The 24,797-nt window shown below is 37.8% G+C and overlaps 1 protein-coding gene and 1 long non-coding RNA gene across 3 annotated transcripts in view; one reads left to right on the top strand and one right to left on the bottom strand.

Annotated features, from left to right (window-relative positions):
- Positions 1-375: 375 nt before the first annotated feature.
- LOC116421306 lies at positions 376-4,460 on the bottom strand. The gene is made up of 3 exons (XR_004231620.1): positions 4,374-4,460; positions 1,881-2,075; positions 376-1,377 (listed from the first exon to the last, which is right to left on the bottom strand). It is a non-coding gene; the product is annotated as an uncharacterized LOC116421306 (long non-coding RNA).
- Positions 4,461-4,539: 79 nt separating this feature from the next.
- Positions 4,540-24,797, top strand: part of SPIRE2 (spire type actin nucleation factor 2) — a 59,185-nt gene continuing 38,927 nt past the window's right edge. For both annotated transcript variants that reach the window (XR_004231619.1, XM_003758523.4), the window contains exon 1: positions 4,540-4,877. Coding sequence is in view for 1 of the 2 variants with exons in the window: in XM_003758523.4 (XP_003758571.2) it covers positions 4,592-4,877 (286 nt within the window). In the remaining variant the exon portion in view is untranslated. The remainder of the gene's footprint in view (positions 4,878-24,797) is intronic.

Below are 24,797 nucleotides of genomic sequence, written 5' to 3'. Positions count from 1 at the left end.
ATTGATCATCATATAGTATTGTTGTTGAAGTATATAATGATCTCCTGGTCCTGCTCATTTCACTCAGCATCAGTTCTTGTAAGTCTCTCCAGGCCTTTCTGAAATCATCCTGCTGGTCATTTCTTACAGAACAATAATATTCCATAATATTCATATACCACAATTTATTCAGCCATTCTCCAATTGATGGGCATCCACTCAGTTTCCAGTTCCTTGCCACTACAAACAGGGCTGCCACAAACATTCGTGCACATACAGGTCCCTCTTCCTTCTTTAGTATCTCTTTGGGATATAAGCCCAGTAGTAACACTGCTGGGTCAAAGGGTATGCACAGTTTGATAACTTTTTGAGCGTAGTTCTAAATTGCTCTCCAGAATGGTTGGATGTATTCACAATTCCACCAACAATGTATTAGTGTCCCTGTTTAAGGAAAATTAATCTTGGAATATACCACTAATGCTAGGAAAAATGGACGAAACTGCTTAAACCATTTGGTTTGTTCTTTTAATTCTTGACCATAGATTTAATTTAGGACCACAGGTTAGAGAGCTACAACCCTAACACCTTTTTAAAAAAAAAATACCATTTAAACCCTTGTATCCTAAGGATACTTAATAATACCTGGAGTTTACCAAATTTCTGGCTAAAAGGAGTTATATAAAGACCTGAAAAAAAAATCTTTTCCTTGGACAAATGATCTCTAAGGAATTCCAGAGATAGCAGGCAGTGTGATTCATTAGCAGGTCTTTTGAGGCGGTCTTAAACCAAAAGTCTCTGCAGGCTCCTAGAGATTTTGTGCCATTACACATATCAAATGAGATCTTAAAAGCTTTAACTTAGCCAATAAGGAAACCCAAGGCTCTTTTGAAAAGAGGAAAGGTATTCCTGGCTAAGACCAAGTTAGATTCCAATTAGGGTAATTACATTCTTCCTCCTCAAATTCCCCCAAAGTATTCACTGGCTACAGCCACCTTTTTCATTTCCTATTCTTAAACAGTTGCATTGTCTCCCACACAGTTGCGCTCTCCACCTAAGGAGTGTTTGCATGTCTAAGGTAATCCGTGGTGGGAGGAGTGAGTCATGTGTCTGGCTGTTAGCAGATTTAGTCAGGGGATATTCTTGAATGAAAGATGTATACTGTAAGTGGAAGTCACTATTGCAACTGAATCTAAAGGCCGCAGTCTCTCCATCTGCAAGCCCAACTATGGTAAACAGTATTCTGGATGGTACCAAAAAAAAAAAAAAAAAAAAAAAAAAAGCTTGACAAATTCACATTCAAGTGTTTTTGGATGAAAATATTTTTAAAAATCAAGTTTTGTTGATTCCTTTTGTTTTTGCTGCATAAGTCATTCTGGAAATGTCCACCGCTCCTCACACCTTCCAGAAAGAAAAAACAAAAATAATTAAGCAAAAACATCTGATACAGTGATAGTGTCCGACAATATATATAATATTTTGCCCTGGTGGTCCCCTACTTCTCTACAATGGAAAGAAAAATATCTATTCTCCTGGACCATTATTAAAATTTTAGCTTCTTTTTAAGGGATCTTTTCAATGACAGTTGAAGTCACAGTATATCGTTCTGTTTTCAGCGACTTGTAATCATTAATAGATTCTTAAGCTTTCCTAAATAAGAAATCCTTTTTTACCAAATGAAGAAAGAGTTAAATTATGTGGCTTTTTAATATACCTCCCACCTTTAAATCTATGATATAATGAAAACATTTTCTTCAGCCAAATGAATCAACCAACAACTATTATCCTTAATTAGAACCAACTATGCACTAGTCATTGTGCTAGGTGCAGAAGTTGCAAAGCCAAAATTGAATAGTTCCCCTCCTCCAGGAGCTTATGTTTATTTAAATAGTAAAGGTGCTCACCCCAAATTTATAGAATTCTATGATCCTTGTTGGCAACATGTGGGTTATTGTTTGTGAAAGGAGATTTAACTGTGGTTCTCATTTATTTTCTCCATTTTCTAGTTCAGCCTCATGAGAAGGGCATCATTATATCACCTCTTTTTTCCAGATTTTCTTCACAGAAAGTGGTGATGAAACTCTTACTTTATCAGGTGCCTTGTAGGGAGAGATTGGTGATTTAAAGAAAGCTGTATGTTGGTAATGATCATGTTAGGCACAAATAAAAAATTGTTCTTTTCCAATGTGTGCTTAACCCCTTTGTGAGGGAAGACAAAGTGATTTTATGGACAGGTTGGTGGCACAGTGGATAAAGTACTGGACTTGGAATCAGGAAGATTCATCTTGAGTTCAAATCCAGCCTCAGATACTAATTGTGTCACCCTGGACAAGTCACTTAACCCTAATTCCTCATGTGTAAAATGGAGAAGGAAATGGCAAAACAGTCCAGTATCTTTGCCAAGAAAACCCCAAATAAGTCAAAGAGAATCAAAAAATGACTAAAACACAATGTAATATTATAGTCAGGAAGAGTTGTCAGATTAATGCTCTTTAGCTATAACCCTAGGAAAGTCAAAACATTTTCTGATCTTCAGTTTTCTCATCTGCAAAATGGAAATAATGCTTGTAGTACCTATCTCCCATGTCTTGATTTAAGGTTCAAAGAAGAGAAAGTATGTACTCAGCAAACTTTAAAGCCATATACAAATGCTAGGTAGGGATTAAAAAAAAAAATTCTAGTTCAAAGAGTAATGATCTATATAAGATTATAAAATACCAGGAGACCAGTTCTGGCAGCTCTGTCCCCAAGTTCACTGGCACCTTTTTTTTTTTTTAAGAGTTGAAGTAAAAATGCAGCTTTGTGAATATAATGGCTCATATTTCCAAGTAGCATTTATGGCCTAAATGACTTGTCCAGGGTGACACAATTAGTTGGTGGAAAAGCCCTAATGTCAATGAAAGGTTTTGCTGTTTTAGGTATTTTCCTATTTATGCACAGTGAATATAACTCTTCCCCTCTCCCTAGTGGTATATTCTTCTGAAGGGAGTATAGCTAAGGGAGTACTCTGTAGCTTGCAAGACTTTGTACTTATTTTAATTTTCCATTCGGGTCATAGAACAAGTTTAATGTAGGCTCATTAACTTTTTTAAAAAGATAAATCCTTATTAGATCATTTGAACAGATCCTTAATCAATCACTCTGAATTTGGTACAATCTTTCATTCTCTTGCAGTTTTTATTATATTTTCGCAAACTTCTTTGAAGTCACCTTTCTAGGCAAACTTTCCATACAGAGGTATCTGATTCTACATGTGAACCACTAAAAGCTGGAAAGGACCTTAGAGATCATCTACCCAACTCCCTAATTTTACAGCCGGTGGAAACAAAGTCAGATAAATGAAATGCTAGCCTAAGGCCACAGAGGTATTGAGTAGGTTCCAAGCTAAATCCTGTAACTGCAGCTCCAGTGCTCTCTCATAGAATACTGATGGAGGTAAAAGGGGTTCCATCCCGGCTAAACTCTCCTTTCCCTATTCCTCAATTCCTTAACAAAATCTCTAAAGTTTTAGTACAGTGTAGATCTGCTGAAAACTTGGGTGCCCTCCTGAATATGAATGTGGGTGTGCAAGTCTGCCAGTGAATATGTCTGAGCTTCCGTGTGTATGTGTGAGTCCATGTATGGGTGGATGTGTAGCTGCTGTGCTGGCCAGCTTTTTGAGTGATTGTGAGAGTCTGTCTCTCTCTCCTTTTCTCTCCCTCCCTCTCTCCCTTCTCTTCTTTTCTCTCCTTTTCTCTCTCTCCCTTCTCTTCTTTCCTTTTCTTTCTTTCTCTCTCTCTCTCACTCTCTCTCTCCTTCCTTTCTCTTCTTTTCTTTCCTTTTCTCTCTCTCCCTTCTCTTTTCTCTCCTTTTCTCTCTTTCCCCTTCTCTCCTTTTCTCTCTTTCCCCTTCTCTCCTTTTCTCTCTCCCCTTCTCTCCTTTTCTCTCTCCCCTTCTCTCCTTTTCTCTCCCTCCCCTTCCTTTCTCTCTCTTCTCTTTCTTTCCCCACCTCTCTCTCTCCCTTTTCCTCTCCTTCCTTCTCTCTCTCTCCCTCCCTCTCTCACCCCCCCCCCTTTTCCTCTCTCTTCCTCTCCCCCTCCCTTTTCCTCTCTCTTCCTCTCCCCCTCCCTTTTCCTCTCCCCTTCCCTTTTTCTCACTCTTCCTCTCCTTCCTTCTCTCTCTCTCCCTCCCTCTCTCACCCCCCTCCTTTTTCCTCTCTCTTCCTCTCCCCTCCCTTTCCTCACTCTTCCTCTCCCTCCCTCTCTCTTCCTCTCCCCCTCCCTTTTCCTCCTCTTCCCTCTCCTTCCTCTCTCTCTCTTCCCCTCTCCTTTTCTTTCTCCCTCCCTCTCTCCTTTTCTCCCTCTTCTTCCTTTCTCCTTTTTCTCGCCCCCCCCATATACTCACGCCCCCTCCCTTACCTGAAGCTCCAGCAATAGGCTGCTGTGTCGGCTGCGCTGGTTTGTACTGGCTCTTTTTAGGGCGGGGCAAGGCTGGAGGATGACAAAGCAAAGAGGAGCTACCCTGGAACCACCTCCGCCTCCGCCTCCTCCGCTGCCTCCTCCTGGGCTGCGTCTACTGCCCAGAGCGGCTGTTATGGAAACCAGCCTGGCTCGCAAAAGGCGATAATGGAGCAGCCATGGCCAGGGCCAGCAGCAGCGGTGGCGGCGGCGGCGGCGGCACCTCAGCCCCCCCAGAGCGGGCAGGGGGCTCGGACCGGCTGGACCCCTGGGAGCTGTCCTTGGAGGAGGTGCTGAAGTCTTATGAACAGCCGATTAACGAGGAGCAGGCATGGGCCGTGTGTTACCAGTGCTGTCGTGGGCTCCTTGGGGCAGAGCCCGGGGGAGGCAGGATCCGGGACACAGCCGACATCCTCCTTCACAAGGATGGGACGGTCAGCGCCCAGCTGGAGCCGGGTTCAGCTGGTGAGGATGGCCACTTCCTTAGAGCTTGGGAGGAGGGGGGATTGGGAAGGAGAGGAATAGCAGCTGCAGTCCCGCTCTCTGCCCTGTGAATCCACTTCTCCCTCACTCCCTCACCTTCCTGCTACTGCTGCTGCTTCAGGTGTGTCTCCCGTCAGACCCAGTTCGGATTGGGCACAGACTCGGGGCTGTCTTTACTGCAGACTTAAGGAAGGGAGGAGGTCAAAGAGAAGGAGAAACAGAGCAGGGAGGTGAATCTGGATCCAGTTCCGATTTCTAGAGCGTGGAGGAGAATAGCCTTTTCTAGCCCCTTAGTAGTCTTTTGCCTGACTCTGATACATCCTCCCCTCCACCCCCGCCCTTGGTCAGCAGAAGCTCTTGAAAACTGCTCCATTTTTTTCCCTAAGAACCCCAACATCAGAGCCCGATGATTGTGCTTAACTGTTTTGTTGTGGATTTTTAAGGTGGTAAGGGTAAAAAGGGGAAATTGATCAGAGTTCTTGCCTCTTGATTATTGAATACTTGCAGCAGTGTCAGGGTTACCTCAGTCCTGCCTCCCACCTCTTATCTTTTCCCCTCCACCTGTGGTAGCTCTTTGGCCTATTAAGGTCTACAGTCCTCAGATGACTGAGAAGCTAAGGTAACTCCATCATAATACATTCTATGCATGCTGCAACACCAGAGAAGTATAGTATCTGAGACCTGGCACTCCCAGAAGGCAGTGTATCTTATTACAAATAATAATAATGATAATTTTTATTAGAGTCCCTGCACAACTTTGGTGTCTTTCATCTTTCATTCTAAGTAACTGTAATTATAAATTCTCTCTCTCTCTCTCTCTCTCTCTCTCTCCTTCCTCCCTCCTTCCCTTTCTCCTTTCCCTCCCTGCCTCCTTCCTTCCCTCCTCTTTCATTCTTTCTTCCTCCCCCTTTAAAGTTTGTTCAAGATTGGGGGATTGTGATCTTAATCTTTTGTTCTTTCCAAAATGAGTTGGTTTTAGCCCTTGAGAACTTGAATGCTACTTACTACAAAGCACGTGTTGATATGACCCCAAAAGTTGATCTCATGTTTGGGGAACACAAAGGCAGTTCTGTGCGTTTCAGAGAGGATAGCTTGGAATATCTCCAGCAGTGAAACCTGTGGGTTTACAGAAATCAACAGAGACAGACTCCCGGGAAGGTGGGACAGGGGCAGTGCCAAACTAAGGCAATACACAATGGCTTGGCTTTGTGGCTTGGGAGGGTAGAGAACCTTTGTTCTATTCATGGTCCATACAAGAGTGTGTCCTGCTCATTTCAGGGTAAACCACTGATGATCTATGTGTTTTATGTGTATACTAAAGATAGATCAATTATCTTATAGTCCTATTACTGTTATGATGATAGGTCTTCTCTAATGAAATGTTAAATGAAGTCCAATATATTATTAGTAGATACAAGTGACCTAGGTAACATCTGATAATATGCAAATAGCATGAGACAATTTTAAGGATCTATAGTGGCCAGAAACTTCATATAAGAGACTAAAAAGTAATATCTGCTTTTTGTCAGAAGCTGTCATGACTTCCATGCAAAACAAATCTGACCATGGGGAGAAATGGATTCTTTCCCTTTCTCTTAACTATTTAATTATGGACCACATATAAACAGAATAAAAATTGTTCCTCAAATATATTTAAGTTTTTGGTGTTTTAAGTTAAGCATATGTCATCAAGTATCCTTTAAAACAACTACTATATTATAACAAGAACTGGTAATATTTCAATTCAGCTCATTATTCTCCTTTAGAAATTTATTGGTCCCCTCTTTGCATCTTTTTGGAAAAAACAGGTAGTTCAAAACATTGAAAGCAAAGCACCAAAGGTTGGATTCATTTATATAAGGATTTTGAAATATAGGTTAGAATTCAAAACCCAAATGTAATAAAAGGGAATCTAAACTTTGAACTTTGTAGGAAGTAACTATGAGCCCCTCCCAGCTCAAGGAAGACAAATTCATTTTCTAGCTAATCACTCATATATTTTGTATATAAATAGCATAAAATCTTTTTTTAAAAAACTCTGAACTTTTTCTTTTTCTGCTTTGAAAACTTTGAATCGGCTGAAACCTTAGAGCAATGATTTATTTTTTATTTAAAAAATCTTATCTTTTGTTTTTATATCAACTTCATCCCTAAATATATTCCATACTTCACCCATAGTGATTCATCCTTTTTTAAAATTTTATTTTAGTTTTCAAATAACAGGTATTCATTTTTTCCTCTGTCCAACTTTACTATTAAAAAAATAAATAAAACTCTTGTAGCAAATAGGCACAATTAAGCAAAACAAATTCCACATTGTTCATATCAAAAAAGTATGTTTCATTTCTGGATCTTGACTCCATCTTCTTTATGGAAGTATGTATTAGCAAAAATCATCATCAGTGCTTGAAAATCATGCTTGGTCATTTGGCCATCAGAGTTCTTAAAACTCTGAAAGTTGTTTGCCTTTATATTGTTGTTATTATTAAGTAAATTATTCTTCTGGTTCTGCTTGCTTTACTCTAAATCAGTTCCTCAGTCTTCCTAGGTTTCTCTGTGATCATTCCTTTTATAATATCTTATGTTGCAATAATATTCCATTACATTCATTTCTCATAATTCTTATTTTTTACTTTAGTGATATCTTTTTTCCCTCTGGATCTTGATTTCTTTTAAGCTGTTAAATGTGCATATACCCAGTATCTTTTACTTAGGAAGAAATTTCTAATCTGGGTTTAAAAAGTATAGTGTAATTTTTGTTAACAAAAAAAGTAGTTAAACTAAACTCAGGAGATAAATAACCTCACATCCTACTAGTGGTAATATTTTTACAAGTGAGTAAATTTAATAGACTAAAAAAATGTCCTTATTTAAGACTTTCCCTTAAAATTTCAAACAAATCTGCTGTTAAGATGGGGAAATTGAACCAATGCTAACATCTTGAGTATGTTTGGGTCCCTGTACAATAACCCCATGTTAAGGGATGGTGGGTTTTTTTTTTTTTTTTTGAGCAAAACCAACACAGACAATCAAAGTTTACAGGTGTCCTTTGAAAATATGCTGTAATCTCTAAATTGGCTGATTATTGGGTTAAATCTAGCAATCTTCCCAGCTATAATGCAGAGATAAAGTCAGCTTTTTATTTAAATGCCAGCTGGTCAATTAACACAGGACTGAATTTTATGTGATCTTGGGTCATCTTAAGGTTTCCAGAAAATTCAGCTCCCAATGTATAATGTTTTGGCTTATTCTCTGCTGAGGGGAAAAAAAAAAAAAAAAAGGTCACTGAGACTTGCAGTATTTGTCCTGCATTATTCATTATGAGGTTTCTGGATTGTGTTCCCTGGGCACTGGAAAACCCTCTTGGGTAGGCCAAGTTTGAATACTGACGGATGACATTGGACTATTCAATTCTCATGTCAGATATACTGTTTTCTGGCTATTTCTCATCTCTTTTCATTCCCTGTTTTTCTCTTTTCTACTTTGTTCACACTAACCTAACTATAATTTCTTTTTCTAATGTTTTGCCACACAACTCTAAATCTTTCCTCTTATTATACTTCTTTTGCCTATATACCCTTTAATTACCAGTAGACAAAAACCCCTAATTTCTCTAATTCCATTTTTTCCTCATATGCCTTTCCTAATAGGAAAGTAGTGATTTTCCACACCCCATCCATTTATACAAAGTGATTCATCTACATTTTACAACCTAAATGTTATAAAAATTAAAGCCTATCCAATGTAAAAAATTTGATTTATTCACTTCCTTTAAGCTATAGTGCTGCCTATCTTCCCCCACACGTCCTCTTCTTTCTCATCATTGCCCTGGCAATGAACTATGTGATCTTGTTGTCTGTGGGTCATCCTAGCTAACTTCATAAAGGTTCATCAGCATCTTAGTTTTGGCAAGGTCAATTTTTCTGGCCATTGTAACTGTGGAAGATTGGAATCTCATAGGACTAGGAAGAAATATTGCATTTTGTGAGTATATGAAATCAGTTTAAGATGTAAACACAAAGAGAATATCATAGAGATTAGAGAATAGACCCACAAATCAGAAAAATTTGGGTTCAAGTCTTGTCTATGACGTACATTGTTTAGGTGACCATTGGTAAGTCAGTCTTTTGGTGTCTCAGGCAACTTGATAAAATGTAGCTCAAGGGACTGTATAAAAACAGGTAATGGCTCTTCTGCTGTCTTCTATCTCTAATTTGCCAACTTCTGCTGTAACGTTCATATACATTACATATATCTTTGTGTTTCTATAAGTAACTATATGTTTAGTAACTCATCCTTTTTTTTTTTACTAGATCCAGAGTGTATGTATAATAATAATTGTCCTTTATAATTATTAAGGATCACTAAGAGATGGTTTATAATTCTGTTTTGGGTCATGGAATCACCAAATCCTGACATAAGCAATCTCACCTAGTCCCTTACATTACCAACACTTCAGCATCAAGATCCCTAACCCAGAAACTGCAACAGGGGCTGGAGCCCAAGGACCTTTTCTGGGACCTCTTAGAGCCTGCCTACTTTCCAAGTCCTGTATATTTTTCAGAGGAGCCTAGAGAATGAGCATAACCCTCATGCTGTACACTAGTGGCCTCCCACTACATTTACTGTGTTATTTGGCAGTCCATACTGAAAAGGATAGACTATGTCTACTTAGCTTGCTTTTTATAGCATTTTATTTCAGGTGAATGCATGGGGTGATTGTGATATTCACTGGCATTCTAAGGAGAGGAAATAACATTTTGGGAAACAATTTCTTCCATTACACAAAAAAGATACTTTCCTCCACTGCAAATTTCCTTTGGTAACTGGAACACTTTTGTTCTGAGCATATGCTTCTGACAGAGTCCCTGCCTTCAGGTGGTGTGCTCTTGTGACAGCTTCCTAACTTCCTGCCAAAGCAGAAGTGCCCTAGGGAGATGGCTCTGTCTCCTTCTATACCAGATGCCTTCTCACATGGGTCTCCTCATAGCTGTGAGCTATTTGCTATTGTTGCATCCTATCAGCATTACGTAGACATGCCAGAAAAGGATGGGGAAAAAAGTAAATATAATGAAAGAGGAAAAAACTGGGTCTCATTCAATCAAAATCATTTATTAAGCACCTACTATGTGCCAGTTGTTCAGTTGTGTCCAACTCTTCATGATCCCATTTAATTGCCATTTCCTTCTTCAGCTCATTTTATCCCATGAGGAAACAGGTCAGTGGAGTTAAGTGACTTGCCTATGATCATATAGCTATTAAATTTCTAAGGCTAGATTTCAACTCAGAAAGAAGAGTCTTCCCGGACTCTTCCCTAGGCCCACCACTCTATTTTGCCACTGTGTGCCAGATGTGCTAATTACTGCGCACACATACACACACACACCAGTCTCTACTCTCCAGAAACCCAGAGTCTAATAGGGGAGACATCATTGGGACACATCCCTCTGAGAAATCTTCACTGGGGGCATGGTTTAAATGCCTAATTTGTAGGGTGAAAGGTTAGTTAATTTAATTTAATAATTCCCCTATGTGGCTCAATGGTGAGAGCCACAAAACAGGACACTAGAAGATTCTCAATAAAATCCATGACCAATCCCAAAGACAGAAAAAATCAACCTAACTCAATTATGAGGTACAGGCTGTGATGTAGATTGCACCAAGCAACAGTGAAAGCCTTGAATGAAGTCCAAAGTTGATTTGGGGCAAGTCAGGGAATAATGCCAGTGCCCAGTTTTATTTCCTGCTTTTCTTAACCCTTTTGAATTTGCATGTAAGACCCCAAATTTGACTAGAACCCGGAAATCAAGTGAAATGAGCATAATTTTAGAATGTTAGGCCAAGATCTTAGAAATCATCTCATTCAGACCTTTTATTTTAAAAATGAAGAAACTGAGCTCCGGAGAAGTTAAGTGATTTACAATTCTGACTTTCACTAAACAGACCTTAAATAAACCCAACAAAATCATTGGGAAATTGAGTAAGCTTTGCTTGTAAAAATGCTATTTGAACAAAAATTGTCATCTGGATCAGTGGGAGGAAGTTTTGAAGAAAGAATATAGCAAGTACCACAAAAGAAATATAGCTTGAAAACTAGTCTGTTACTAAGTATATTACTATAAGTGTTTCTAAAAATTAGAAAGGTTGTCCAACATTGAATATTTCTATTCAGAAAACTGTTTCCGAAGGACTTGAGGGCAAGTGGATTATAGGATGAGTTGAGGGTGGAAGTATGTGTATCTATCTATATCTCTATCCATGTCAATTTTTTCTATCTCTCTATTTAAGTCGATTCTTTCTGTCTATCCATGTGAATTTTTTCTTTCTTTTCCTTCCTTCCTCCCTCCCTTTCTTTCCCTCCTTCCCTCACTTCCCCCTCGCCCTCCCTTCTTCCTCTCCCTCTCTCTTTTCCTCTCCCTCTCCCTCTGTTTCCTTCTTTCCCTCTCCCTCCCTCTCTCTTCTTCTTCTTCCCCCCCCCCCAGTCTTTTTATCTATCTATGTGTCCATGTTGGGTGGACCCTGGATAATAAGTATGTGGGTAAGTGTTGGTGTTGTGGGTTAGCTACTCATGTGAATAGAGGTGTGTTTGTATATTCTGTGGGTGTGTACATATGAAAACTGATAGTATTCAGGCTTTATTCCCTCCTCTGAGCAGGGACTGTGTCCCTTGGTGATCAGTCAACTCAACAAACACATTTTCTGTAAGTAAACATTTGTGAGCTTCTTGTTCTTCTCAGAATACCAAGCTTGGCACGAGGAATCTTTAAAACAGTGATCATTTTAAATCCTGAGCTTATCAACCTAGTCTGACAGCATCTTTTTATAAGGGTCATAGATTTAGGGATCTTTGAAGTCAACTAGTCCAACCCTTCATATTACAGAAGAGAAAATGAAAAAGAAAAATAATTTGCCCAAGGTTCAAGCAGAGACAAGGTAAAATCTAAGTTCTTTAACTGCAGATTTGGGGATTTTTCTACTGCACCATTCCCAAGTTCTTTACTTTGTCTGCTGGACAAATGTGTTACAGGATCTTAGATTTAGACCCAGAAGGGATTTCAGAGGTCATTTAATTCACCTCTTTCATTTTACATGTGAGGAAATTGAGACACAGAGAGTTTAAAATATATTTAGTTATGTTTTGATATAGGACTGTTTATTTTCCCTAAATCTTGATGTAGGGGACCCTGGTGACTAACTGGTACCCATGGGTTTTGCATGACCTGGAATTGTATAGAAATGGGAATCCTTCCACTGGAGCTAATTCTATCCTTCCCTAGCATTCTCAAGCTAGCAGGGTCTTTAGCCTATGCAGAGATCATTTTTAAGAAATATGGTATTCCTAGAACCCAAGAACCAGTTGTAGTTGTTATTTTCTAGAAAAAAAATGTACCATAAATATATTGCTTTTGAACAGTTGCCCATGGGCTAGAGAGATTTATCCATTATCAGAATGAATTAATGAATTCCCACCTACTCCTCTTCATTCTCACACCCTGGCTATAAACAAGCAGATATTAAAATCGGGGGGGGGGGGGGGGGGGGGGGGGGGGAGGTACTGCCCTTTCAACTCACTATCAGGGAAGGATGAGGATGTCAGGGAATATTTGGTGTGGTGGAAGTCATCTCTCCCACAGTAAGCCACAAGTGGAAATACTTCCTACAAACTCTCAGAACTGGTCGGTCCTGTCCTGAGACATGCCCCATTTAAGCAAATATGCTGTTATGAGGCACAGAGAGTTGACTTGGTATTGAAAGCATGAAAACATTAGAGCTTCTGTCTCTGATCATTAACTCATTATGACTCTTCAGAGCTGATTTAACCTTCGGGCAAAGTTGAGGCCTTCTACAAGAAGGAATGGTGATGGAGAATGCCATCACTTTAATTAGCCCTGTGAATTAACTATTAGCCATGTTAATTAACTGGTTCCTAAAATCTAGACAAAATCAGGCTGGACAGAAAGGAAGTTAGGCAGTGCGTATTTTAAGAGGCAAGGTCCGTTTTGGCTTTTGTCTTCTTTGTGTTTTTTAGTTGTCTTTGTTTCCATAGAACAACGATAATAAGCCTAACAACAATAATAATGAAAAGACATTCAATAAGTGCTTTAAAACTTTCAGGTTTGTAAAGTATTTTATATCCATTATCTCCTTTGGGATCCACAACCACCCAATGAGGTGTAGGTACTGGAAGTATTATTATCCCCTTTTAACAGATGATAAGACTAAGGGTTGAAAGATTAAGTGGCTTGGCCCATAGTTAAGTAACTAATTAGTTCTAGAGGTGTGGGATTCAAGCCTAAGTATTCTTATCTTCCAGGAAGCATTCACAAGGCTACCCCCTGGTTGAAATGACTCCAGACACATGCTTGTGCTCTCTAAAACCTAGTGACATTGGCTTAAACAGGGAAGGGTGGAACGGGTTAAATGTGGGTGAGATCATTAAGCGTTTTATGGTGTGGTAAGACTTAAATAAGTTCAAAGACTCTTTTGAACTTCCCTACAAAGTTGGCTTGAATGATCCTTGTCAGATAAGGTCATAGTGTCTGTTCTGTTCAGGTCAATCCAATTTGCTTTTATTCGGTGTCCATAGAACTATATAATATCCTCTATACTATTTTAGACTTCTAGAAACTTGTCCTAAATTATTCTTCTCTGGACTGACTATAGGCAGGCCAGTAAAGAGGCAAAGTTTATCTGAAGTGCCCTCTACCTTTAATTTTACTGACACATCTATTTTTGGGGAGGGGGTAGGGATAGGGTTGGGGAGTGAGGGGTAGGATGAATGGGGGTAGAGGGGGGGGAATAGGGGAGAGTTCTCTCACTCAAATACCAAGTTCCTCAAGTTGTTGACTGCTCGGGGATTACTTTTGTATTCTTGATACTGGATCTTTTTTTTTCCATCTTCCCCCCCTAGAAAATCTTACTTGTCCTGTGCCCCATTCATACAATTCTGCTTCAGTTGCCATAGATAACTGCCATATCTTAAACTCAACACATCCGAAACAAAACTTATGGTAAACTTATGGTGAACTAATCCATAAATTATGCTAATACCTAATAGTGGCTAGGGGAGTTAACATTCTGACCAGGGACAATGCAGTACTTAAAGGAATGAGAGTTTGGAATCTTGTATGGGAAGAGACCTTAGGAATGGAGTAACTGTGTTCCATTTATACCACAGGATTTAAAGCTAAAGGATATTATCTAATTCAACTTACTTATTTTACAAATGATGAAATTGAGTTTCAGAAAGGAGAAGCCATTTGCCTTAGTGATTCAGACACAACTACATTTTATGTTATTGCTACTGTGAAAGTTATTTTTGAAATACACAGGGATTCTGGCTCTGGGTTCCTTGCTTTGGGGGATTTAGAGACCCTTCCTCTAATAAAAGTAACTAACTCCTGTTCTTTTCCCATCTTTTAAAAAATATTCAATAAATATTTATTAATTATCTAGTATATAAGTGCAAATGTAGACTCCGCTTCTTTTCAATCAGTCTGTCAGTAAGTATTAAGTTGCCAGATACCATGCTAAGCATTAGGGATACAAAGAAAGGGGGAAATATTATCCCTGATCTCAGGGAGCTAGAGTTCGAATTGAGGAAGGCATATCTAAGACTGTATAGAGATAGATAATATTGTTTGAGTGGAGAGCACTGAGAGAGACACCTTCTACAAGCTCAGATTTGAACTGAGCTGGAAACTAGGAAAGTCAAATAAAAGAAGTGAGGAGACAGAGCATTCCAAGCAAAGGGATCAGCCCCTAAAACGGCAGAAATGGATGATCACATGTGGAAGGGGATTAGGTAGGCAGGAGGGAGCTAGGTTCTGGAGAGCTTTCAATGTCAAACAGAGGACTTCCTACTTGATCCTGGAGTGGTCTTCAATCAGCATGAATTTTTTACTATTGCTGACTTTGTCTATCTGTGTACTGTACTCGTTTCAGGAAGACAGAAATAGTGTGTGGTTATGTATAACCTTTATCAGATTACTTGCCATCTTGGGGAGGGAGGAAGGGAGAACAATTTGAAACTTGAGATCTTTTTTAAAAAATGAATGTTGAAAATTGTCTTTACATGCAATTGGAAAAAGTAAAATACTATTAAAGAAATAGTGTATGGCCTAGGAGGAATAAAACATTTTTCCTGTATGAGCCAAATACAAATGATAGTCATTCGTATTATTGGGAAGGAATGCATACCTTTTGCTGGAAACAGGATGAGCTCATTGTAGGACTTACACTTCCTTCTCTGTTCCCATATCATTCTCCCCCAGTCACCCATCCTGAAGAATCATTCATTGTCCTTGTGATGAGTTCACACTGCGAAGGGTCCCTGACCTTTAGCTTTTGCCATCTCTCAATGGGCTGAGATTATGAGAAAAATCTCCCACAAGGAGACTCACCAAGCAGCTGTGACCTACTGCTGCTAAAGATGTGGAATGGTGCCTTTAGGCAAGAGTAGATGGAAAACAGCTTCCTCCACAGTACAGATAGCACATTAAGGCTGCATACCTGCTTACTTCTCTTCTTTTTTTTTTTTTTTTTTTTTTTTTTTTTTTTTTTTTTTTAATAGCCTTTTATTTACAGGATATATACATGGGTAACTTTACAGCATTAACAATTGCCAAACCTCTTGTTCCAATTTTTCACCTCTTACCCCCCCCACCCCCTTCCCTAAATGGCAGGTTGACCAGTAGATGTTAAATATATTAAAATATAACTTAGATACACAATAAGTATACATGATCAAAACATTATTTTGCTGTACAAAAAGAATCAGACTCTGAATTATTGTACAATTAGCTTGTGAAGGAAATCAAAAATGCAGGTGTGCATAAATATAGGGATTGGGAATTCAATGTAATGGTTTTTAGTCATCTCCCAGAGTTCTTTTTCTGGGTATAGCTAGTTCAGTTCATTACTGCTCCATTAGAAATGATTTGGTTGATCTCGTTGCTGAGGATGGCCTGATCCATCAGAACTGGTCATCATCTAGTATTGTTGTTGAAGTATATAATGATCTCCTGGTCCTGCTCATTTCACTCAGCATCAGTTCGTGTAAGTCTCTCCAGGCCTTTCTGAAATCATCCTGTTGGTCATTTCTTACAGAACAGTAATATTCCATAATTTTCATATACCACAATTTATTCAGCCATTCTCCAACTGATGGGCATCCATTCAGTTTCCAGTTTCTAGCCACTACAAAAAGGGCTGCCACAAACATTCGTGCACATACAGGTCCCTTTCCCTTCTTTATAATCTCTTTGGGATATAATCCCAGTCTGCTTACTTCTCTTCAAATCGTGTAGTATAGAGAGGTCACTGTCAAGGATGTTCCATAGGCAGGGCTTCTTAAACTTCTTTCTACTCATGACCCCTTTTTGCCCAAGAAATTTTTACATGACTCTGGATATGTAGGTATATAAAATAGATATGTAAATGAAACACTGAATATAATTCATAATTTTGAGATCCCTATATTCAATTATGGGACTCCATGTGGGATCACAGTTTTATTTATTTTTTGCACTTTTTTATTACAAAACATATACATGGGTAATTTTTCAACATTGAAAACTTGTAAAACTTCTGTTCCAAATTTTCCCCTGCTTCCCTCCATCCCCTCCCCTAGGTTTCAGGCACTCTAATACATGTTAAATATGTTAAAGTTTATATTAAATCCATTTATTTGTATATATATATATATATATATATATATATATATACAGTTACCTTGTACAAAAAAAAAAAATTGGATCTAGAAAGAAGAAAAAAACCTGAGAAGGAAAACAAAAATGCAAACAATAACAGAAAGAGTGGGAGTGCTATGTTGTGGTCCACACTCATTTGCCATAGTTCTCTCTCTAGGTGTAGATGACTCTCTTCATTACTGAATAATTGGAACTGGTTTGAATTATCTCATTGTTGAAGAGAGCCCCGTCCATCAGAATTGATCATCGTATACTTTTGTTGTTGCCGGGTATAACGATCTCCTGGTTCTGCTCACTTCACTTAGCGTCAATTCATGTAAGTCCCTCCGAAGAGTACTTACTCTGAAAGTAAGGCCTCTCTGAAAACAATAGTATTCCATAACATTCATATACCATGACGTATTCAGCCATTCTCCTGTTGATGGATGGGCATCCATTCATTTTCCAATTTCTTACCACCACAAACAGGGCTGCCACAAGCATTTTTGCCCATGTGGGTCCCTTTCCCTCCTTTACAATCTCTTTGGGATATAAGCCCAGTAGTAACACTGCACCATCCACAGTTTTAAAGGCTTTGCTATAGACTAGCAGGAACAAAGCCACTAAGGACATTTGGGGACAGATGAAATGGCTTTGAATCGGTTTTGTAGTTTATAACTTGAGTGACCTTGGATAAGTTTTTTCCCTTTTCTGGGCAACAGTGAAGTTCATAGATGGAAGAGACTTAAGTGATCATCTAGTCCCACTTAGATTTGAATATGAATCCTTCTAGAACTTCTTGACAAGTGTTTACAGTCTTAAAGAATTCCATTGAAGAGATCCTTTGATCTCATGAGGAAGCCCATTCCATTTTTAGATAATGCTAAATATTAGGAGACTTTACTATAAATCAAGTCTTAAATTCCCTCTCTGTGATTTCTACTTGTCCTTCCAAGTTCTGCCCTTTAGGCAAAGAAAACAAGTTTAATCCCTCTTCCACACAAAGCCTTTCAAATTTTTGGACACAGTCTACCCCAAAATTCTCTTCTCCCAACTAAAACACCCAATGGTCCTTCAACATCTGATCTTCATATTATATAAACTCAAAACCCTTCACATCTCTTGATACCTTTTTCCTCCTCCAGCTTATGCCCTGTAGCTTATCAATGTTTTTTTCTAACATATCACCCAAGAACTGGATATAGTACTCTATTAATGGTCCGAGAAGGGTGAAGTAGGACAACACTTTCACCTCTCCTGATCCTGTACACTACAATTTTTCATGAACTTTTTCCACTTGTGAAGTAATAGATTTGGAGCTGGAAGGGATGTTATAGACAATCCAATGCAACCCCATCATCTTACAGCTGAGAAAACTGAGGTTCAAATGTGTAAAGGGGGTTGTCCACGGTCACACATAGAGCAGAAGAATTGGATTTGAAGTCCGATCCTTTCCTTTGAAGTCTAGAACTCTTCCCACTCACCATCCTACCTTCCTTCCTGACTACTACATTATACTGCTGACTATGCTCAGATGCCACCTTCTCCATGAAGACTTCCCCACTGCCTCAGTCATTTCATGCTTCTTACTCCATAATTGAACATTGCTTTACCCAAGAACACAACACAGTCTGTGAGGCTGAAGCAGGACTCTATAACTATTTAATCAATTTTTGGAATCTTAAAAAACACAGAACTCAAGAAGATGAAATTGAGAATGCTGGAGAGAGATAAATAAATGGGATTAAGCATCAATCAATCAGCTAGCATTTATTAAGCACCTACTAGGTTCCAATCCCAATGCTAGACCCTGAGACCCCAAAACAAAAATGAAACCTGACTGGCTAAGAAATAGAGTAGTGCTTGTTCTTTCTTATTTTTTCCCTTTTTGATGTGATTTTTTTGTTTGTGTGTGTGTGTAGCATAATACTTGGGAGAGAGAAGAGGGGGGGAGAGGGAGGGAGAAAAATTTGAAATGCAAGGTTTTGTGAGAGTGAATATTGAAAACTATTTTTGCATATATTTTGAAAAAAAGCTACTATAAAAAATTAAATTAACAAAAAAGAAAGAAAGGAAGAAATCTTTCCTTACCCTCAAAGAATTTACAACTCTGATTAATTTCAATTTATAACAGAAGTCTTTCTAACTAATTGCTTCAGCCAAATGTAAAGTCTTGCTGGGGAAGGAAAGCAAAGATACATATCATTATCTGGGGGTGCTATGCCCAAAGGAGTATACTTTTTTTTGATCCCTGAAATCTTCCAAGACATCTTGGGATTTACTGGCTAGATTTCTTTCTTTAGGAAGATGCCTTAAATCCAAATAACTCTGGCTCTCATTGATTGGTCACCAGACTGGAATTTTTTTTTTTTGGACTACATAAAAGAGGCTATATTCTTTGCCTCAGTTCTTACCTAGCCTAAATCACTGAAGGGATGGTTACGTCAGTCAAAGTGAGACCTGTTAAAGAACTTAGCTTAAAAAGGTCAAAATTTCCCATTGCATGCAGGGCCATCTCTCATCGTCCTGATCTATATCTTGCCACTGGATGCAGAAGGCTCCAGAGGAGAAAGTGAGGCTGGTGATGTTGGACAGTCCACCCTCACTTAAAACCATTTTATTTGCATGTTATGACATCACCTCCCTGATTTCATAGTCCTCTTTAAAGAACAAACAACAACAACAATTTTGTTTTTACTTATTTGTATTTGATGTAGCTTCTTTCAGTAGAAAGTAGCTGTTCGAGGATAGAGCATATTCTTCTTTTTTACTTTTTAGAGGGAAAAAGAAAGTATCTAGCATTAAACCTTGCCAGCTGAGTGAGTCAAACTAACCCTAAAGTCCTTTTAACTCTAAATCCTTTGAGAATCTCTGAGAATACTAGGTACCACTATACTACTTAATGATATCTTACTGTGGTATGTTATACTCTCCTTTATGAAATATCTTCATATCCATTACTCTATTTGATCTTGACAACTCTGTAAGACAGACTAGATATCTCCATTTTACAGGTGAAAAAAACTGAGGCTTGGAGAAAATAGGCGATTTGGCCAAGGCTGTGGCCAGATTGTCTGGTTCTGCTCCAGGGCTTTTTCTTCTCTACCACAATGCCTAATTAGGCATTCCTGCCTGGTCTTTTGAAGTGATCTATGTTGTCTTTCCATCTTGGCAACTGTATATCCTGGGCAGAAGCTATTTCTGCTGGCTGAGTTAGTTTTCCCTCTATCCACACTCAGTTCTTTATTTGTTTATTCAGAGGAGATGCTTTGTCTCTTAAGCTGCTCTGGGAATCCCAGCCTTGAAAGAAGTCCCTCCAAGTATTTTTCTCTTGAAAGTGAAAGGCTTTTATCTTTAACTACAATGACATAGGATTGTTTTAAACATCCCAGCCCCTGCTCATGAAAGGAGCAGAAAGTGTTTTCTGTTTTCTTTTTTCTTTTTTTTGGCTTAGTCAATAGAGAGATGACCTCAAATTCTGGAAGACCTGGGTTCAAGCCCTGTCTCTTAATACACATATTTTATCTGTCAGGGAAATTCACATTCTTAAGGTTCCAGGTAACTCTGAAGACTCTGCTTCAAAGAAGGAGCTGATCTACACTGAGAAAAGATATTTCCTTACTTAGGAATTCCCCACACCAAGGAAATTACTGGTCTCCTTATCCCTCACTATAGACTTAGTTTTGAACATCAATACGGTTATACCTTCTTTATAACATTATGCATTGAAATAAATTAATTAAAAGTTAATGTGGCAGTACTTTTCAGATACTTCTAAACTTTATTAATTCCTTGGGCTAATCTGTCACCTCATTTGTCATCCAGCTGAAATTCACTTAGGTCTATGGTATGAAATGTGGATCTGATGTAATTTCTCATCAAATTGCTAATTAATTTCCCTAAGTACATTCAGGCCTCTAAAAATTCAATTTTGTTTTGTTTTTGGTTTTAAATTCTCTGCCTTCTTTATTCCCTGCCTACATTTATTGTGAAGGCAAAAAATACAATACCCATTATAGTATGAAGTCATGAAAAATATATCCCTCCCCCCAAAAAAAGCTTAAAAAAAACAGTTAAAAGAAAAAAAAAGAAACATATATATTTCAGTCTGTACTCTGAGTCCATCACGTCTTTCATCTGGAGGTAAAATAGCCTTTTTTCATCACGAGTCTGGTAAAACTATGTTTATATTGATCAAAGTAATTGAGTCACAGTTTATTTCTTTATAGTATTTTTTTTGTCACTATGTAAATTCTTCTGGTTCTGCTCACTTCATTTTGTATCAGTTCATTCAAGTGTTCTGAGGTTTTTTTTTTTTTAAACTATTCCCTTTACCAGTGCTTATAGCATAATAGTATTTCAATGCATTCAATATACCTTAATTTACTCAGCCATTCCCCAATTGATGAGGGTGTTTCAGTTTCTGATTTTTTTTTGCCATGAAAGAACTAACTAGTTTTGTACATATGGGTCTTTTTCCTTTTATCTCTTTGCAGTATAAACCTACTAGTGGTATTACTGGGTCAAAGGGTATATACAGCTTTATAGCATTGTAGGCATAATTCCAAATGGCTTTTAAGAATATTTATCACAACTGATTCAACAATTCTGGAGAGCAATTTGGAACTATGCCCAAAGGGCAATAAAACTGTGCAATACTACCACTACAACTTTATCTCAAAGAGATCATAAAAAAAGGGAAAAGGATCTACATGTACAAAAATATTTATAGTGGCTCTTTTTGTGTTGGCAAAGAATTAGAAATTGAGGGAATACCCATTAATTGGAGAATGGTTGAACAAATCATGGCATATTCATGTAATGGAATACTATTGTGGTAAAAGAAATGATGACCAGGAAGGTTTAAAAAAAAAAAAAAAAACAACTAACAAACAAATGCAAGAATGTTTGTGGCAGCCCTTTTTGCAGTGGTAAGGAACTGAAAACTCAGTGGATGTTCATCATGGAGGAATGGCTAAATAAGTTATGGTAGATGAAGGTAATGGAATATTATTGTTTTATATGAAACGATCAGCAGACTGATTTCAGAAAGTCCTATAGAGATTTATATAAACTGATGCTAAGTGAAATGAGTAAAACCAAAAGAATACTGTACACAGTCACAACATTATACGATAATCAACTGTGATGGACTTGACTCTTCAACAATGAAGTGATTTAGGCCAATTCCAATAGACTTATGATGGAGAGAGCCATCTGCATTCAGAGAGAGGTCTATGGGGACTGAATGTGGATCACAACATAGTATTTTTTATTGAAGTTTTTTATCTTCGAAACATATGCGAGGATAATTTTTCAATACTGACCCTTGAAAAATCTTGTGTTCTTATTTCTCCCCTTCCTCCACCCTTCTCCTAGATGGCATGTTTATATATATTAAACATGGTTTAAAAAAAAAATGTTAAATCCAAAATAGGCTTACATATTTATATGATTAACCATTATCTTGATGAACAACAAAATCAGATCAAAAAGTTAAAAAGAGAGAGAGAGAGAGAGAGAAAATAAAATAAAAATTCAAGCAAATTGCAACAACAAGAGTGAAAATGCTATGTTGTGATCCACCTGGTTCTGCTCATTTCACTTAGCATCAGTTCATATAAGTCTTTCCAGGCCTCACAACATAGTATTTTCATCTTTGTTGTTGTTTGATTGCTTTTTTTCTTTCTCATCTTTTTTCTCCTTTTTGATCTGATTTTTTTCTTGTAGCATGATAAATGTGGAAATATATTTAGAAGAATTGCATGTTTAACCTATGTTGAATTACTTGCTATCTAGAAGATGGGGGAGGTGAGGAGGGAGGGAGAAAAATATAGAATACAAGGTTTTGCAAGGGTGAATATGGAAAACTATCTTTGCACGTATTTTGAAAAATCGAAAAAGAAAGTGAAATCATCTGTATACCTACATAGAGAAATCAATATATATCAATATTTGTTATAATATGTAAATCATCTATGTAATATATATACTTAATATGTAAAGTATCTATGTTTCTATATAGAGAGAATGTATAATATTGTATAGAATATAGAATAATACGTAAAAAGAGAAAAGGATCTAGAACAGAGCCTTCTTTGATACCCAAAATTATCAGGCATGACTTGGATGAAGGTTTGCAAAGGAGACTAAGAGGGAGCCGTTACATAAGTAGGAGGAGAACCAAGAAAGAGAGAGGTATTAGCAAAATCTGGAGAGAAAACAAAATCAAAGAGAAAAGAGGATGATCAGCAGTGTCAAAGTTCGCAGAGATGTCAAGAAAGCTGAGGGTCAAAAAAAGATTAGCAACTAAGAAATCATTAGTAATTTTGAAGATAATTTCTGTAGAATTATGATATCTGAAGCCAATTCTAGAGTTAAATAAAAGGAAAGGAAGTAAGAGCATGAAATATAAATGACTTTCTTAAAAAAATTTAGACACAGGGAAGAAGATTTATTGGACAATAACTAGTAGGGATGATTATATCAAGTAAAGGATTTTTAAGGATGAAGAAGAAATTGGAATATTTATAATATACTTAGGTCTGCCTTTTCTATTCTTCTTATCTAATTTTCTCTCTTTTTTGGTCTAATACTAAATACCTTCAAGTATAACTCCTTTGTAGTGTGTTTTAAAGCCTTGTTTTATCATGCCTCTTAATATTCCTGCCCATTTGTTTCTCCATATTACTTTCATTATGCTTTTATCCAGTTCTATAAAGAAACCTTATGCTATTTTGATTGGTTCTGTACTAACTGCATAAATTAATTTAGGGAGTATTGTCATTTTTACTACTTCAATCTGACTAGCTCGTGAATGTTCCTCCGGTTATTCTGGCCTATACTTGTTACGTATATTTCTAGGGAGGTAAATTCCCACATATTTGGTTTTTTAATCTTTCATTTTCTTTTAACTGTAATATATCTCACTTCAGTAAAAGGCCTCTACTAATAAAATAACAAGCGTATTAGCTTGATGGGAAAGTGCCAGTGGATAGGAAAATGAATTTTCTTTGCCTCCTCATTGCATTAATAGATCGTGATAAAGTCCTCCTCCTACTACATAAACTCTGATAAAGTCAACCTCCTACTACATAAACTCTGATCTCCCTCCAGAGAGAGCTTATGAGTAAATAAAAGATGATTTACATATTGGAATAAATATTGATTAGGTGCCTACAAGACTCAGAGCTCTGTGCTGCCATTAAGAGAACTGCAAAGTTTAGGTAACACAAAATACCTCCCCTCGGCAAACTTAGAGTCTAGTAGGGTGATAATATACCAATACAGATAACCTGCACTATACAGTATTTACATTACATTTGATCAGTGACAGAGTACTTTGGGAGTCTTTAAAAGTAGACTGTTCTTTCAGTATGGGAAGCACTTATGCAATTAGTCTGGTATTAAAGGTATGCTACAGTGAGAGGAAGCATGGTGTAGTGGATGGGGACTGGGCTTGTAGTCAGAAAGAAGTAGGTCGAGGTGCTCCTTCTTCCACATACTAACTTTATGAGGAAGGCAAGTTATTTAACCTCTCAGTGCTCTAGGCAACTATCCAAGACATGAATCACCGAGTTGTCTTTTGACATCAGTTGACATACACCGGGAGTTCCTATATCAGGAGTTCCCTGCTCAGATGAATGAAGGCTCTGATCCAATCCATAAGTCTGAAGGTAGTCCAGAGCTCTGGACAAAATGCCAAAAGCTCTGATGATTTTAGATCTGGTTTTGCCACTAACTAGCTAAGCTCTTAAAGTAAACAGGGTAGGTATTTCTTTTTCTTTTTGCTCTTTTACAATTAAGGAGCCAGAAATACAGAGAAGTTAAATGACCTATCCAAGATTATGCAGCTAATGTCCAGAGTTGAGCCCACAACTAGGCTCTCCCTAACTCCCAGATCTTTGTTCTTCAACTTGGCTGTCTTTCATTGCTAATAACTTTTTTTTTCATTTTAAATCTAAATGAAATAACCTTCATAATTCAATTACTCTTTTGGGAGCTTCTTCCTATCTGAAAAAGTGACCATCAGAAGTAGATAGATTATCTTGGATGTGTACGTACTTTAAGGTTCCAGTAAGCAAGGGCTTGCTGGGGCAGTTATTTCTCTACTGAGTCCAGCATCCACTTCTAGAAGGAAATCAGGTCTGTAAAAATCCCCTAATAGCAGAAAAGATAAGTTAGAGTAATTATTTAATTTTTAAAAATAATT

Source organism: Sarcophilus harrisii, chromosome 2 (assembly GCF_902635505.1).
Source record: "Sarcophilus harrisii chromosome 2, mSarHar1.11, whole genome shotgun sequence".
Classification (NCBI taxonomy): Eukaryota; Metazoa; Chordata; class Mammalia; order Dasyuromorphia; family Dasyuridae; genus Sarcophilus; species Sarcophilus harrisii.
The sequence above is the reverse complement of the archived record's forward strand: the minus strand, read 5'-3'. Positions and strand labels throughout refer to the sequence as shown.